The 16,581-nt window shown below is 38.2% G+C and overlaps 2 protein-coding genes and 1 pseudogene across 3 annotated transcripts in view; 1 reads left to right on the top strand and 2 right to left on the bottom strand.

Annotated features, from left to right (window-relative positions):
* Positions 1-1,821: 1,821 nt before the first annotated feature.
* Positions 1,822-4,499, top strand: LOC136832674 (uncharacterized). Of its 2 annotated transcripts, none has more exons than XM_067094035.1 (3): positions 1,822-1,960; positions 2,356-2,579; positions 3,893-4,499. In XM_067094035.1, the coding sequence occupies exons 2-3, from the start codon at positions 2,396-2,398 to the stop codon at positions 4,393-4,395; spliced, it is 687 nt and encodes a 228-aa protein (XP_066950136.1). In that variant the 5' UTR covers positions 1,822-1,960; positions 2,356-2,395; the 3' UTR covers positions 4,396-4,499. The 2 variants fall into 2 exon arrangements, with proteins under 2 accessions (XP_066950136.1, XP_066950135.1); XM_067094034.1 differs by having other exon boundaries at positions 1,870-1,990.
* The window catches only part of LOC136832673 (uncharacterized), a 124,929-nt pseudogene continuing 110,931 nt past the window's right edge, over positions 2,584-16,581 (bottom strand).
* The window catches only part of LOC136832918 (uncharacterized), a 97,307-nt gene continuing 86,673 nt past the window's right edge, over positions 5,948-16,581 (bottom strand). The window contains exons 3-4 of the mRNA XM_067094576.1: positions 14,743-14,808; positions 5,948-6,316 (exon numbers count right to left, since the gene is read on the bottom strand). Coding sequence (XP_066950677.1) covers positions 5,948-6,316; positions 14,743-14,808 — 435 coding nt within the window. The remainder of the gene's footprint in view (positions 6,317-14,742; positions 14,809-16,581) is intronic.

The following is a 16,581-nucleotide window of genomic DNA, read 5'->3' as shown; positions in this document are numbered from 1 at the left end:
GTACACACAAAAATGCTTAATAACGTTAAATAACAATTTTATCATATAGTAACAGTAGGGACGATTTCTGTATGTACTTGAAAACCTTTCAGGCAGCACAGATTGGTTATAAATTAAAAGGAAAGGAGCCACTTAAAAACAGAATATATTGTCGAGTTTGGATGCGTCCACATTGCAGTGATACATATCGTAAATATGTCAGAAACCTGTCACACACAAATCCGTAACAGGTGGAATACAAGTCAGCGGCTTGTTGGTAGTCCTGATCAGTTCTTCAGACGATTATCCAGCATATACCAAAGAGTTTTTAGATTCCTTCATTTAAAATTACTGACTTGTCTTCAGCATGTTTGATATATGTAGGCTACAGTTTTCCAACATGTTTATGACAAGTGTTGCTGCAGTGTGGATTACCGCTTAGGAAACTCTTCGGATGATAAGAATGATTAGCCATTGACGTTATAAAGTGGAGAGAGAGAGAGAGAGAGAGAGAGAGAGAGAGAGTCAAGCTTTGCATCAATAAAGCTTTGAAAACTCATTAAGCCCAATATGAAAAATCAAATAATACAAAAAGCAATAAGGTCCATCTTCTGAAAAATCACCCACCACGTTTGTGAAGTGATTCTGTATGACTGTCACCTATTATATTTCCTTTTAGCCAACATCAAATATAACAAAAACTCTGGAATGACTGAAGGTGAAAAACAAATTAAAACAAATAAAAATTGCGCCGAAGTTTCTTCGGCGCAATCGATTTTTCTGTACAGCCGCTACAGCGTATAATCAAGGCCACCGAAAACAGATCTATCTTTCGGTGGTCTCTATATAATGCTGTATGAGCCGCGGCCCATGAAAATTTAACCAAGGCCCGGTGGTGGGATATCCTATATCGTTGCCATTGGTATGTTTGATGACCTGAGGGTGGATGATCAATATACCAATTTGCAGCCCTCAAGCCTCAGTAGATTTTAAGGTCTGAGGGCGGACAAAAAAAAGTGCGGACGGACAGACAAAGCCGGCACAATAGTTTTCTTTTCAGGAAACTAAAAAATGCTGCTTACAGTAAGTGGCACAAAAAAGCAACTAGGTCACGAATAAGGAAGACACCTCTAGACCTTTGATTACGAAATGCAACAATGGGCATCACGAATGAGACAGTTCAAAGAGGCATTTTCTCAACGCTCGAATGGCGGTCAAAATAACACACACACATCTTTGACAAGCCAAGAACATCATCATGTAACCGAGTACGAGAGAGAGAGAGAGAGAGAGAGAGAGAGAGAGAGAGAGAGAGAGAGAGAGAGAGTGAGAGAGCACAGCAAAGCGTGTCGCGTTACCTTTGATTGCAGTATCACCTGACATGGAAGACGGTACATTCCCACCTGTCTAAAGTTTACGCAGCACACCGCAGACAGACTAAGTAGAAGACAAAAGGAACTGCTTATATTTACATCCACACAATAACAAACACAAAACAGATTTAGGTAAAACATAAAACAAGCAACAAAAGACAAGGAGGCAGCAGCAGGTCCTTCTCCTCCCCCCCCTATTTCCACACACGCACCAACTGCCGCCAGCTGTCTCTCTCTCTCTCTCTCTCTCTCTCTCCTCTTCTCCTAACAGCTGAGTGTTCTTGCAAGAGGAAGCTGTAGATGGGAATTGGGTCTGTCGTGTAGACAGTTTATTTTCATTTGCCTAAGCACACTGGCGACTTTGTAGAGCCACAAGTGGCTGCGTTTTGTGGCGGGGATATTTTCTCCCATAGGTTCCCATTGTTTTCAAGCTTTGCCGATCACACTTGTGTCTGTGGCTCGCGACTGTGGCAAGCTGTCGCTCGTCCCCGCCACAAACAGCGCATTTTGTGGCGGCGTTTTGTGGCTGGCTGAGAGCACACTAGCGACCTCTGGCGAGTGGCGACCACATGTGGCTGCTAATCAGTGATGCAGGAAACTTCGTAGAGGTAGGTGTATTGTCCCGCTGTTCAAACAAGGTAAGTTATTAAGCCCCAATAAATTGTACTTAGCATTCTTTTTTCAGTGTGAAAGGTCAATATTTATTTATAAACAGACAAACCGTACTTAATAAATAACCTTCCCGTTTTCAACGATAAGTTAATAAATGTAAGTTATAAAAAAGTACAATACAAATGAAATTCTAAATTCAATGAAATATTACCGGACGCAGTTTTTCGCATGTTTTTTCAACTTTTTTTGATTATAATTTAACCATTTAATCAAATAAATTTAATCACTGCTAAGTAAGATATCATTGGCGTTATTCTGTCATTGTAATCGTATTGAAAATTTGTTTCCCACATTTGGCATTATTTGAAATACCATTTGTTATTGTTTGCAGAGTGTGACTTGACAAACTTGTAGTCCGGGCTGTATCTGCCATGGCTTCATTCGGCTTTGACACAGACCGATTTATTATTGAAATACAAGATAGGCCAGCGATTTGGGACGTGCGCCTCAAGGAATACAGCAACAAAATTTTGAAAGCAAAGGCATGGGAGGAATTGTGCTCTATATTCGTACCCAACTTCAATGAGTTGGATTGCCAAGGAAAAAACAAAGCAAGTAAGTATTACATTTCATATATTTATATTCACAATATTTGATATTGTAAGTCTAGTATTTCATACATAGCTGTATAATAATGTATAATAATGTATATCTAATACATAAGTGACACAAGAAATAATTTAGAAAAAAGTTTGTAACACATTACATCCTTTACTATGTCACACATTGACTTGCCCTACACTCTGTTCCCAATCATTCTATCCTGCCACGACACTGATCCTATGCTGGAAAAGTAGTCCAAGAACTTTTCTCTTATTGTTATAGCGGATCGAGGGCATCCTGCTTGTATTGCACCATCACCATCAGTCAGACCTACAACATTCAGTGTGTTTTCAAACTGTACACCATCCCTTTCTCTTACAAAGTTGTGTAAAGTGCAACATGCCCTGATAATGTTTTCGGCATTCTCAACATGTAAATCCAGTGGTCTATGAAATATGCGCCATTTATTTGTGAGAATGCCAAAAGCACTTTCGATGTATCGCCTCGCTCTTGATAAGCGATAATTAAAAAAAATTTTTTTGTGTTGGAGATTTTTTCCCCCATAAGGGCGTAGCATGTGAGTAGAGAGGCCAAAAGCTTCGTCGCCAACGCAAACGAAGGGAAGTGGGTCCCCATTCGTTGACACTGGTTTATCGCTAGGAATGTTCAGTGTATTTTGCTGCATTTTTTGGTAGAGGTTACTGTTTTATAGAACCGACATCTATAAAAGTAAACCTGTAGTTTGCGTCACATACAGCTAACAACACCATTGAAAAATACTTCTTGTAACAAAAGTAGTTAGAACCACTGCCCGTTGGTTTAATGAGCCTCACATGCTTGCCATCGATGGCGCCTATGCAGTTCGGAAACTGTGCTTCACAACGAAAGCCTTCTTCAATTTTCAGCCATTCTTCCTTTGTTAATTCTGGGAAACATAGGTCGTGTAGATACTCCCATATCGCCTTGCACACTTCTTGCACGATCCCTCTAGCGGTGGAACTCCCACACCGGAAAGTGTAATGTAGTTCAAAAGAGGAACACCCTGTTGCTAAGAACCTGAAAAGAACATTTAAAAATCAGTATATTATTGCTAAATTAAATGCATTTACTTACGTATGTGGCTATACTTATAGGGAGAGGATGTTACATATTATAACATGAAACTCATTTTACTCAGATTTTGACGCGACTTTAATTTAACCCGACAAATAATAATACATGAGAAAACGTTGTGCTATCATTGAAATTTTATTCATGTAGTTATTTTAGATGAAGCTAGTGTGTAGACTAATAACTTTATAACTAATCTTTACATCTTCTTACAGCTAGAGATCTACAACGGAAATGGAAGAGTTTGAGGGACTCCTATAGAAGAGAACTGACATTGTCGAAGAAAGAAAAATCGGGATCTGGCGCAGGAAGTGGGAGGAAGGAATATTTGTACTTCAAACAGCTGTCTTTTCTTCAAGAAATTAGCGCAACAAGACCACATGCAGCTGAAAGTGTCGAGGATACTACAGTGCAGGGAGAGGAACGAGAAAACCCAGGAGAGCCTGCACCTTCCACTTCTAATGTGAAAAGGAAGAAATCAACTGTACATTCGGATGAAAAGATTATTCTGGAAGCTTTAGCCAAGAAAGCAACCGCCCCTCACGATTATGATACAGATTTCCTTCTTGGTCTGGTGCCTGACTTCAAGAGTATTCCTGAGAGTGTCAAGTTCGATGCTAAGCTTGAAATCATGAATGTGATCAAGAGGTATAAACAACTATCTGAAACAAAAGCGGTATCTCCAAGGTCGGATGATTCAGTCATGAGTAATTTGTGAACAAAACACTGAAGTGACAACACAAATGTTATCAATGGAAGCATTCATAATCTTAGAGATATGGGAAAGGAAATATAGCTTTATACTGCAGTACAGTTTCATTGAAATACAGTTTAATAAACTCACTAAAAATAATTGTATTATTTACATACCTTAATGTTATGGCAAGTCTCTCCTCAGCTGGAATGCTCTTCCTTAGGTGTGTACTGTCTTTGCGAATGTGGGGGCCAATTATGGCCAAGAGTTCGTTGAAACTTTCCTGGGTCATCCTAAAGTAGTCAAAAAATTTATCATCATCTGCTCTTAAGTCACTCATTATCATGTAAAACTGTCCGTGGGTCAATCTCGAAGCAGTAATTGGGTGCATCCATAGCGCTCTCCGACGACGGCGGCGGCGGCGACGTCGCAGAAGTTAAGCAGTGACAGTGCCTCTTCCTCAGAGTCCATGCTGAAACTGAGATGTAGTGATATCGGTATGGCAACCACATGTGGCCGGGTATTCAAAACATAACCACATGTGGTCGCAACTTGTGGCTCTAAAAAGTGGCTAGTGTGCTCTGGCCCGCCACTTTGCGCGGCCACTTGTGGTGCCACAGAGTGGCTAGTGTGCTCGGGGGTGAAACTTCTTCAGGTTGCAAAGTTAATGGATCACTGTCTCATAACGAAGAAGATTGTTGCAGAAGGATGAACCGCTTCCTAATCAAGTTGAATACAAGTCATTGACTTGTTACAAGGAAAGGAACAATTAAAAACAAAATACACTGTAAAGTTAGGATACGTCTACACTCCAGTAAAGCTTATCACACACACACACATCTTAAACAGGTTAAACACAAGTCATCAACTTATTAAAAGGCAAGAAGCAACTAAAGACGAAATACACTGTAAAGTTAGAAAGCATCCATGTTGCAGAAAATCTTGTCATAAGCACACAGACAATTTGTCACACACATATCCAAAACAAGTTGAACACGAACCATCGACTTACTGATTGGTAGTCCTAATCAGTTCTTCATGCGATTATCCAGCATATGCTGAAGATTCGTTATCCATTTAAAGTCACTTGTTTTCAACATGTTTGATACTTGTATGCCACAGGTTGCCAACATGTTTCTGACAAGTTTTACTGTAGAATTTTATCAATTAACCTCCTGAATGCCCAGAAAGAGTCAAGCAACATCTAATCCCTCAATAGATTAATTTTGAGGTGGCTGTATTTGAGAATAAAGTTGAAATCGAACTTGGGGTTGCTAAAGATCCGGTCTCCATTTAGTCTTCAACTTGTTTGCAACATTTCTGACACATGTATGCTACAGATTGCCGATATGTTTATGACAAGTTTCACTGTAGAATTACTTCAATTATCTTCTTGCATGTCCTGATAGGGTAAGGCTACATCTAGATTGATTTAAAGGAGGATGAAACTGAATCGAACTTAGGATTGCCTGAGAATGAAACAGGAAAATTCCAGATATCAGGCGAACTTATTTCTGTTTACAGATGGTCACATCAACGCTGAGATTCCTCTTCTCCTATTCGGAATTCCTGCCACTTACAGAGCTTTAAATGGAGCTGCCTTCGTCCCAGCTGTTGCTGATGCTATTACAACTGCTATATCTGCTGCCCTTCCTCCTCCTCCTCCTCCTCCTCCTCCTCCTCTTCTTCTTCTTCTTCTTCTTCTTCTAACTGGGAAAATTACATGACCAACTGCTATATCTGCTGACCTTCCTCCTCCTCCTCTTCTTCTTCTTCTTCTAACTGGGAAAATTACACGACCAACTGCTATATCTGCTGTCCTTCCTCCGCCTCCTCCTCCTCCTCCTCCTCCTCCTCCTCCTCCCTCCTCCTCCTCCTCCTCCTCCTCCTCCTCTTCTTTCTTCTTCTTCTTCTTCTTCTTCTTCTTCTTCTTCTTCTTCTTCTTCTACTAACTGGGAAAATTACATGACTATACAACAGAAGAGAAAAAAATTGATAACAGATGAGCTATAAAGGAAGAGAAAAGAAAATAAATCAAAATAATATAATAACTCGATGCAAAAATAAATTCAATAGGTTTAATTCAAGAGTCCATCACAAACAAATGGAGAAGATTTAGTAAATTTGCTTTGTGGAGGTTAGCGATTGTAAATTATAGCTATCTGGAAATATTATCGAATATTTTTTTCCTTTATTTATAGTCGAGAGATGGTCATGGTTATGAGAAATAAATCACATGGTGGAATGGTATTATATATATATAGTATATATATATATATATATATATATATATATATATATATATATAAAATATATATATATAAATATATTATATAAAATATATTATATGTATGAATTTTTATCCCATCACCGTAATTTATATACAAGCATTAAGCTACAAATGTCGTTTAATATCCAATTCGCTCTACCTCAGAAATAATATATGTATATATATACATATGTATACATTTGTAGCTTAATGCTTGTATATATATACAAATATATGTACATACCGGTATATACACACATATATATAACGAAAATCAAGGCATGCCCTTCAATAAAGTAAAACTTGCCATAACAAAACCCTGCTACTCAAGAATCAATGTACCTTACAAAACCAAACGACTGCTGAAACAACAAAGTGATTCGGGAACTAATCCATCAATCTCAACCGAGAGTTGAAAGATCGGTTGCCGTGTTGTTCTCCTCACTCCACTCGAGAACCGACGGCATTGCTGTTGCTCTGCTACCTTCATGCACGTAGCAACAAACGAATAAGGTCATCTAAGGTCATCTAGGATTCATTTATACATCACATCAAGAGGAAATATCTTTGCCCTGCCATTTATGGTCAAGGCGGAGAGAGTAAGTAAGACTTAATACAGTAGATTGAGGAATTCTTCTTAATGCCACATACCTGATGGGGTCGGTGACTCCCAATTATACCTTCATTCATAAGGATCTTTTAATATTCAGCGTCTCCCGTTACTTATGTATCTTCTTCTTCTTCCTGTATTCTTTGCTTGATCCCTGGTAAGGGTCGCTGTTTTCAATGAGCCTGTTCCTTGCTTACATGCAGATGCACCATATGAATGCTAACAATCTATCGTGGATTGCCTATCTCTGGAGTAACTATAAAATGATCAGATATATAACTGATACAGTTGAAAAGACGAGTGTGAGGGGGTTCCAGCACTACTGGTGAGCCTTCTGTGAAGGTATATATGTGAGCAGCTAGTAGCCTAACTGTGGAAGTTTTCTGCACAGAAGCTTCATCCACAAACCAGCAACTCAGCAGTTCGTGTGAATGTGCCAGCGATTGCTGTTATGAGACAAACCTTAGTGCTGACTATCTAGAGAGAGAGAGAGAGAGAGAGAGAGAGAGAGAGAGAGAGAGAGAGAGAGAGAGAGAAGATAAACAACACACTGGTCTATGCAATGTGAATGGGGCAGGGATCTCTGGTTTTACATTTGCTTAGATGCACCCATGTTAGGGTGGAGAGAGAGAGAGAGAGAGAGAGAGAGAGAGAGAGAGAGAGAGAGAGAGAGAGAGAGAGAGAGAGAGAGAGAACAACCAAAACAATGCTCCATGCGATGCGAATGTGGAAGTGATCGCCGCTTTGTCATTTGCTTAGATCCACAAATGTTAGGGAAACTTTATGTTAACCATCTCCCAGAGAGAGAGAGAGAGAGAGAGAGAGAGAGAGAGAGAGAGAGAGAGAGAGAGAGAGAGAGCCAGTGGATAACCAAAGCACAATGCTTCATGCAATATCAGCAAGACGACTATACCGGGACTATACACAGGCCAGGCAAATGCAACAACCCCGCAAGAGCACATATCATCCATATTGACGTGAGAGACAATAGCGATGTATATATCCCAACCAGACTCACTTCCCCCTCCCCCATAAGGCGAGTGGCGGTCACACACCCCCTCCCCCTGAACAATAACAGGCAAGACCCACCCACCCATCCAAATACCCCCAACCACCCCCTTCCAGTACCCCAGTGGACGGGGGTACAAGGAATATTCCACCCCTTACCAACACCCTCCTAATTCTGACTTGACTATATTCTGTCGATGCGTGTGTTTGTGCGTATGTGCGCTTTCCAATGCAGGTCTGGAGGTTAATTAAGCAATGCTCCCTTTGTACGATTTTCTTTGTTTACCACCCCCTCCCCCTCCCCCTCCTCTCCTCTTCCCTCCACTTGTTCCATTCCAAGCGTTCCTGCTTTCACAGGGGAATGGTTCCTTCTTGTGTCCTCAGGTTTGTTACTGGGACGAATTTTGGGGTGGGTGGGTTGTTCTTTTTCCGGCTTGCTTGCTTGCTTGTTTTTGCGCGCGCTCTCTCTCTCTCTCTCTCCCAATTTGTCACTTCCTTGTCCTCTATCTTGGCATTCTGAGGTACCACAATTCACACTTCTATTTACAAATATTGTTAGTTCCTTTTCTTAATTTACAATTATCATTATTATTATTATTATTATTATTATTATTATTATTATTATTATTATTATTATTATTATTATTATTCGATTTGTTTTCCCAATTTCACTTTTTAATTATCAGTAATAAATGTTTTTATGACCAGTTATGTCTACTTTTATTACCAGCAATAAATATTTTTCTTTTTACATTATCGACAAAAACGCAACATGTTTACAACAACAAAATCCTTTAAAAACATGTCGGCTACAAATCCTCGACATGGCAGAATTTGAAACTCACACACGAGATATATAAAGAAACCTGACAGGTCTTATAATAAATCTTACTCATAACTCAGCTATTTTCAGAACTCATAATTCCTCATAATCTTAGTTCAATGTCGAGAAGAGGCCCAATAATAAATGGAAACCGTTTAAGATTTGTAAAAGTTCTTTCAAAACACGAGTGATTTTATTTTCGTCCGTCGCGTGTTCTGCTGTATTTTAGGAGCTGGGTGGTTGATGCTGGTATGTTTGCACGCACGCACATACATACATACATACATACACATATATATAAATATAGTGTATACAATGCACATATGTATATTATGTATATTATATAAATCATGTATGTATGTATATATATACATGTATATATACATCACATATACTATATAGATATATATAAACATATATAATAAACATATATATATATATATATCTCTATAATATAAATTAATAAACGATGGAAAAAATAATTAATCAAACCTATGTACATATAAGTAAACATATATTTAACATATCTCTTTCTATATCTCTATATAACCATAAATTAATAAACGATGGAAAAAATAATTAATCAAAACCTTTATGTACATATATATAAATATATTTATAGTATATATATATATATATATATATATATATATACATATATATATATATAGTTTTATATATATATATATATATATATATATATATATATATATATATATATATATATATATATATATATAATGTATATGCTAAGCAGTACAGACAATTCAGGCAGGCAAGGTAAAAGAATCTCACTATGCGATGAATTTAAAATTTACCCCTTCTCGGTTCTCATTTCCCCTCCTCCTCTTCTCCAACTTACTTCTAGGAACTCATACATTAACCTTAAAGCTGCCGCTACCTGATGTGGGGATGGAGGGGGAGGGGGGGGAGGGGGGGGGGAGAGAGGAGAGGTGGGCTGGTTCAGTTTATACATACAAATAAGGAATTTAGGGATAAGAAGATTTGCCTGAGAGAGAGAGAGAGAGAGAGAGAGAGAGAGAGTGGGCTGGTTCATAGTTTATACATACAAATAAGGTTGAATTTAGAAATCAAATCAGCGTTTATAAGAAGATTTGCCTGAGAGAGAGAGAGAGAGAGAGAGAGAGAGAGAGAGAGAGAGAGAGAGAGAGAGAGAGAGAATATTCATGAACGTGAGAAGAGAGGATTTATATATTCCGTGAATAAAGAGAGCCAGAGAAAAGGGTGTGGAGAGAGAGAGAGAGAGAGAGAGAGAGAGAGAGAGAGAGAGAGAGAGAGAGAGAGAGAGAATAATTTATGACCAACAGAGAAAGATAAATCATGAGGCATAACCAAATTAAAACTTCCCGGTAATGTTATTCAGCCATTTACAGAGATGATGGACACATTCCGCGGTCGAGTCACGAGAAATGTTTAGCTATTCGGGATTCAGAAGGACAGGCGAGACTGACCCTCTCTCTCTCTCTCTATCTCTCTCTCTCTCTATTCATAGACTGCGCAGATTCCTCTACTCTCACTAAAATCTCTCTCTCTCTCTCTCTCTCTCTATATATATATATATGTGTATATATATATATATATATATATATATATATATATATATATATATATATATATATATATATAATATAAAATAAAAAATGTCTTATATATATGCACAGTAGTATGTGTTTAGCGCTCGCCTGCGTGGAATGAACAGAGAGAGAGAGAGAGAGAGAGAGAGAGAGAGAGAGAGAGCATACACACGACGCGACCCTCATCAAACACCTCTTCTTCGTCCACCCACCCCCAAAGCCCAATCAACCCTTTGCATGCAAACCCCCAAAAAAAAAAAAGGGAGAGAGAGAGAGAGAGGGAAAAAGAAATAAAAAAGGGGGGGTGAGAAAAAGCGTGTAATTAATGAGAATCGAAGTAATGAACAAGGTCTGGAGGTGAAAAGAGGCGGAAAAGGGAAAAGGAAAAAAGACAAAAAAAAAAGTAAAGTGGAGGGGAAGGGGGAGGAAGGAGGGGAGGGGAGGGAGAGCCTTCAATTGGAAATCGTTGAAAAACAATTAATTAAACAAACACGCCAAAAACGACTGTATCTGACAGGCCCGGCAACGCATTAAACGAGAGAGAGAGAGAGAGAGAGAGAGAGAGAGAGAGAGAGAGAGAGAGAGAGAGCATTTCCCAATGGCACTTTTACGGTATTCCTAACTGACATTTATTTAGTACAGAAGAGCATTTCAATTTCATTTTTTTCCTTTTTTCTCGGGGTGGGGTGGGATACTAGAGAGAGAGAGAGAGAGAGAGAGAGAGAGAGAGAGAGAGAGAGAGAGAGAGGTGGGGGGGATAGGGACTAGGAGTTATATACGTCCAGCCTCAATTAGCGAAACATATTTATTTTTCGCGAATACTTCATTAATCCGGCCTGAATAGATAGCTGCGTCATTTCTGATAATACGGATACCAATTCGTATGATGGCCGTCATCAGCTCTCAGATGACGAGTTTGGAACTGCAGTTTTTATCCACTGTTACCAGGAGGTTCTTTCTTCTGGGCTACGTCTAGAATGCGGAATAGTTTCATACTTTGTCTAATGCAAGTTGTGGAATCTTGTTATCTTCAAATGTGTTTAAGCGAGGAGCGAATTCATTTCTATTTTCTCATAATTATTTGTTTTTATCGCCTTTTCCCATTTATTGTTTGTTTCTCTGTTGGCTGGTTTTCCTTCGGAGCCCGCTTTTGAGAGAGAGAGAGAGAGAGAGAGAGAGAGAGAGAGAGAGAGAGAGAGAGAGAGAGAGCTGGATGTAATCAAATTATGATTATTTTCAAGACCACATTCCGGTGTCAACACGAATATTTTTGTGATAAATTGAAAAGTCAATTAAAATTTACATAAAACAGCAAACATTATTTGTTATCTTAATTTCTAGATAACAAAAAACGTTTATTGTGAAAAATTTAACATAACTCTTTAAAAAAGTAACATACATATATAGTATAAAAAATCGTTTCATACACTAAAAAATAAATCACATCATGTATCATCATAGTCTCCTTAGCGCGGACGCCTCGTAAATTACAATTACCTTTGCATTTTCCTTTTAAGTTTAAAAATTGAATTATTTTTCTTTTAAATTTACGCCGTAAATGTAATTCTATCAACGCAATGATCCCATATTCAAAAATAACTGACAAACAGCGACCGGGAAAACGTGTGTGTGTGTGTGTGTGTGTGCGTGTGTTTTTTTGTGTGTTCGCGCATGCGCACTTGCAAAGCACGTGGGTGTCAAACAGATAAATTATCAATGTCCGCAGCTGCAGCCACAGAATTTGTAACACAGTAAGAACACTTTACCTTTTCAAAGGAATGCTACAACGACTGTGGGGCCGATTTCGTACCCGCTGAAAGCTCTCTATAATTATTAGCATTATATATATACTGTAGCTATTTTAGCGTCGCTCTAGAGACCAGCAGTGTGTAAGCCTGCGTTTTCTTTCTTCCAATCTTTCTCCTAGGATTTACAAGGTCACTTCCCATAATAATATCTTGCAATCTCGAGTGAGATCTTTTACAATTGGAAATGTATAGTGTGGTCTGACTTTAAAAGCATTTATTATTATTATTATTATTATTATTATTATTATTATTATTATTATTATTATTATTAACTTCTGTAACTTCTTTCAAATGAACACCTTGCTATTTGAAAGCTTGAATTTCAAGTCAATGGCACCTGCGGTGGGCTTGTTCCATACGAATAGGGTTTATCCCCGAATAATAATAATAATAATAATAATAATAATAATAATAATAATAATAATAATAATAATACATCACTATATTAGTTGGAAGCTTAAATTTCAAGTCAATGACCCATGTAGGCTTGACCTATATGAAAAGGGATTTATTTTCTGAATAATAATAATAATAATAATAATAATAATAATAATATTCTTTGGAAGCCTGAATTTCATGGCAATGGTCCCTGCGGTGAGCTTGTTCCATATGAATTGGGGCTTAACTTCTGAATAATAATAATAATAATAATAATAATAATAATAATAATAATAATAAGTCTAGCAATATGTTGCCCAGTTCTGTGACCCGAGCTAACTTGGCAGAAGATTCATTCTTGCACACGTTACAGTCCTGTTCTTCTTCCTGAATTCACGAGATCCCGTCTAAGTCTTAAGTCAGCGAGAGAAAAGTATTCAAACGTAAGAAACTAAGGGAAAATGCTGTAGGAATACATTCAAATCAAGTTACAAACCTTTCTTTTTTTGTAAAATGACTCATATGTTCTTTAATAAATATATAAATTCTCTAACATTCATATAAAGACTTCATATAAGACTACGCATATCGCCCACTGCAATTTATAGAGGCAAAACCAAAACCGGTTTCTTGAGCGTTCCTTCGCCTTCAAGATCAGCCTCTGACATTTGCTGTCAAATCTCAGGTTGTTCTTTTACCCTTTTATTGATTGAGTGATTAGTGTTCACTGGCATCGCATCTACCTCTGTGAATGGGGAACCCATAATTAGTTTTATTGTTGCCAAGATAGTGTGCATACCTAGTCCCATAACTGCCTACCACTAATTATTGATAACCTGCTTTCAACATAGCAGGTAGTCCTGAGTATTCTATTTACCAGCATACAAACTACGAAAGACAATGAGTTAAAGCAAAGACAAAGCATATTGGAAAAGCGTCAACATTTCGGTCCATTCTGAAATAATTTACGAAGCTGAATTATTATGATTAAATCTATTGTCGAAAGTAGAAGATATTTTCCCGTATCTCATCACAGGCTTCGTCTAACTGCATTCTAGACCTGCGCACTTCGCATGTCCTACTTTCCTTTTTAAGTCTCTTTCCTTAAGTTCTCGACAAGTAACCTATTACTTTGGGCCATCATCACGTCTCAAATCTCATCCAATATCCAGTACTTACTTTACAGCAAAAAGATAAACATTTCTCGTATGAAAACAACTCTCATTGATCATTGTCTGCACCCGCTCAAACATGGCTTCTAGAACTGCAAATCTATTTCGACATTCAGCGGCAAAAGGCTGCCTTTCCTCGATGTTCAGCTTCAAGGAGCTTTATTGCGTTAGACCCAGATACTCTGTCAACCTTTTCGTTTGGGTGGTTTTAATTTCAGCGTTCTTATTTTCTCTCCCTTGAATAAATTAAACAGAGTGTTACTTGAAATATTAACCAATTTACCACAGATGGGTTTCATAGACGTAATGTGGTTATAAGTGTATGAGAGCAGTGATTTTGACAGGAATAGGCCTAGCCTGGCTTAATGAGGAATCTTTTTCCAAGAAAGGAACTTCTCGCTTAAACTGTAACTACGGAAAAACCTTCTACAGTATCTGTATTTCCCCTTCGAATCTACACAGGACTTGAAGTCAGCATAGCCAGTCAATCTCTCCCCACCGCAAATAAATTCTAAAATGGGTCAACTTGAAGCTACTCGCCTTTAAACCGTCACGGGGATTTGAAAATCAGACCGACAAATCCTGACAAAACCAACACCAACACCAACGCCTGCCTCCTCCTCTTCCTCCAACAATCATTCTCAGAACAGGACGAGAGACAAACGGACACACTTTCCACTTTACTTTCATCAGGCGAACAGATCTCACGAAAGACAACGACACCTTTCGATTTGCAGTACGAAGTTGCACGAACGGCTGCTCCTCCGCTTCGCTCTGCAGAGGAAACGAAAGAGAAAGGCGGAACAATACAAAAAATATACACAAAAATAAATATATAAATGAAAAAAGGGAACTCTCACTCTAATCTCTTCTCTCAAAGTATCGTTCGCGCGCGCGCGCGCGTTTTAACATTCACCCCCTCGGACTAAACGAAATAGAACCAAGGCAAAGTTATAATAGGATAACAGCCCCCCCCCCTACAACAAACACCTTCCCCTAAGGGTGGGGGCATCTCCATAAGTTTTTAAGGGGGGAGGGGGGCGAACGTTCAATACATTAAGCTGGAAGCATTTTTAGGAGAGAATGGACTTTATATTACGACAGAAAACGATACTTTCTTGGAAGTGGCTAAATGGGCGGGCTTGAAAGAGAGAGAGAGAGAAACAGAGAGAGCACACCGACGCTTTGCCAGATGTACAATGAGAACACACGACGGGTAGACCGCGGTGGCCTTGCTAAGGACTTCTTTCCCGTACAAAGAGGAGATCGTAAAGGTATTTCCCACCCCAGTATTCCCAAAAGGGTGGGCAATGCTATGTAGGAGTAAATGATAAAGATAATAATATCAATATGAACACAGAGTGGATACTAACGCCAGCATAGACTGCCTGAGAGGAAAGTAACATTATCTTAAGATATTACTTTTGTGAAGATGACAATAGCTATGATAATATTAAAAAGGAGTGTACGATATCATATTCCACTTTTATAATCAGCCATAACAATCCATTTTTAACGAAAGTATAACGGGCCTTCCTCAAATCTGGCATAGAGCAAAACATTTAAAAAATGAAAAAAAAAAGAGCTCTAAGGAAAATAGAACTTGCCCATTTACATCCTTATACGAATCCTAGTAAACAAGACAGCAGATAATTCCGAATCTCCGTCGCAATAATAAATTTTAGAAATGTTTGTCAGTCTGCTGGAAAAGAAGTACTGGGTACTGGATGAGATTTGGGATGTGATAATAGACCAAAGTGATAGGTTACTTATATGTATGCGTGTAAATATATATGTATATATACATACACACACATATGTATATATATATAAACTTGAGGAAGAAGCGTAGAAAGCAAAAGAGAACGTGTGAAGTGCGCAAGTCTAGAAAACAAAGTTAAACAAAGAGTTTGATAAGATACAAGAGAAATATCTTCTACTCTTCACACTAGGAATAATCATGATAATTTGGCTTCGTAACTTAGTTCACAATTGACTAAAATGTCGACGCTTTTCTGATATGCTTTGTCTTTGCTTTAACTCATTGTCTTTCGTAGTTTGTATGTTGGCAAAGAGAATACTTAGGACTATCTGCTGTGTTGAAAGCAGGTTATCAATAATTAGTGGTAAGCAGTTATGAGACTAGGTAAACACACCATTTTGGCAACAAAAAAAACTTTTATTTATGGGTTCCCCGTTCATAGAAGTAGATGCGATGCCAGTGAACACTAATCACTCAATCAATAGAAGGGTATAAGAACAACCTGAGATTTGACAGCAAATGTCAGAGGCTGATCTTGAAGGCGAAGGAACGCTCAAGAAACCGGTTTTGGTTTTGCCTCTATAAATTGCAGTGGGCGATATGCGTAGTCTTATATGAAGTCTTTATATGAATGTTAGCGAAATTATATATTTATTAAAGAACATACGAGTCATTTTACAAAATAAGAAAGGTTTGTAACTTGATTTTAATGTATTCCTACAGCATTTTCCCTTTGTTTCTTACGTTTGAATACTTTTAGAAGTTACTGTAAATAGAAGCCTGCC

This window comes from Macrobrachium rosenbergii, chromosome 50 (assembly GCF_040412425.1).
Source record: "Macrobrachium rosenbergii isolate ZJJX-2024 chromosome 50, ASM4041242v1, whole genome shotgun sequence".
Lineage (NCBI taxonomy): Eukaryota > Metazoa > Arthropoda > Malacostraca > Decapoda > Palaemonidae > Macrobrachium > Macrobrachium rosenbergii.
This window is presented reverse-complemented; position numbering and strand designations above follow the sequence as displayed.

Excerpts from the sequence above, each read along its gene's own strand:
- LOC136832674 (XM_067094035.1), top strand. The coding sequence starts at position 2,396 with ATGGCTTCATTCGGCTTTGACACAGACCGATTTATTATTGAAATACAA. Across the intron at positions 2,580-3,892 it reads CCAAGGAAAAAACAAAGCAA|CTAGAGATCTACAACGGAAA; the intron begins GTAAGTATTACA and ends ATCTTCTTACAG.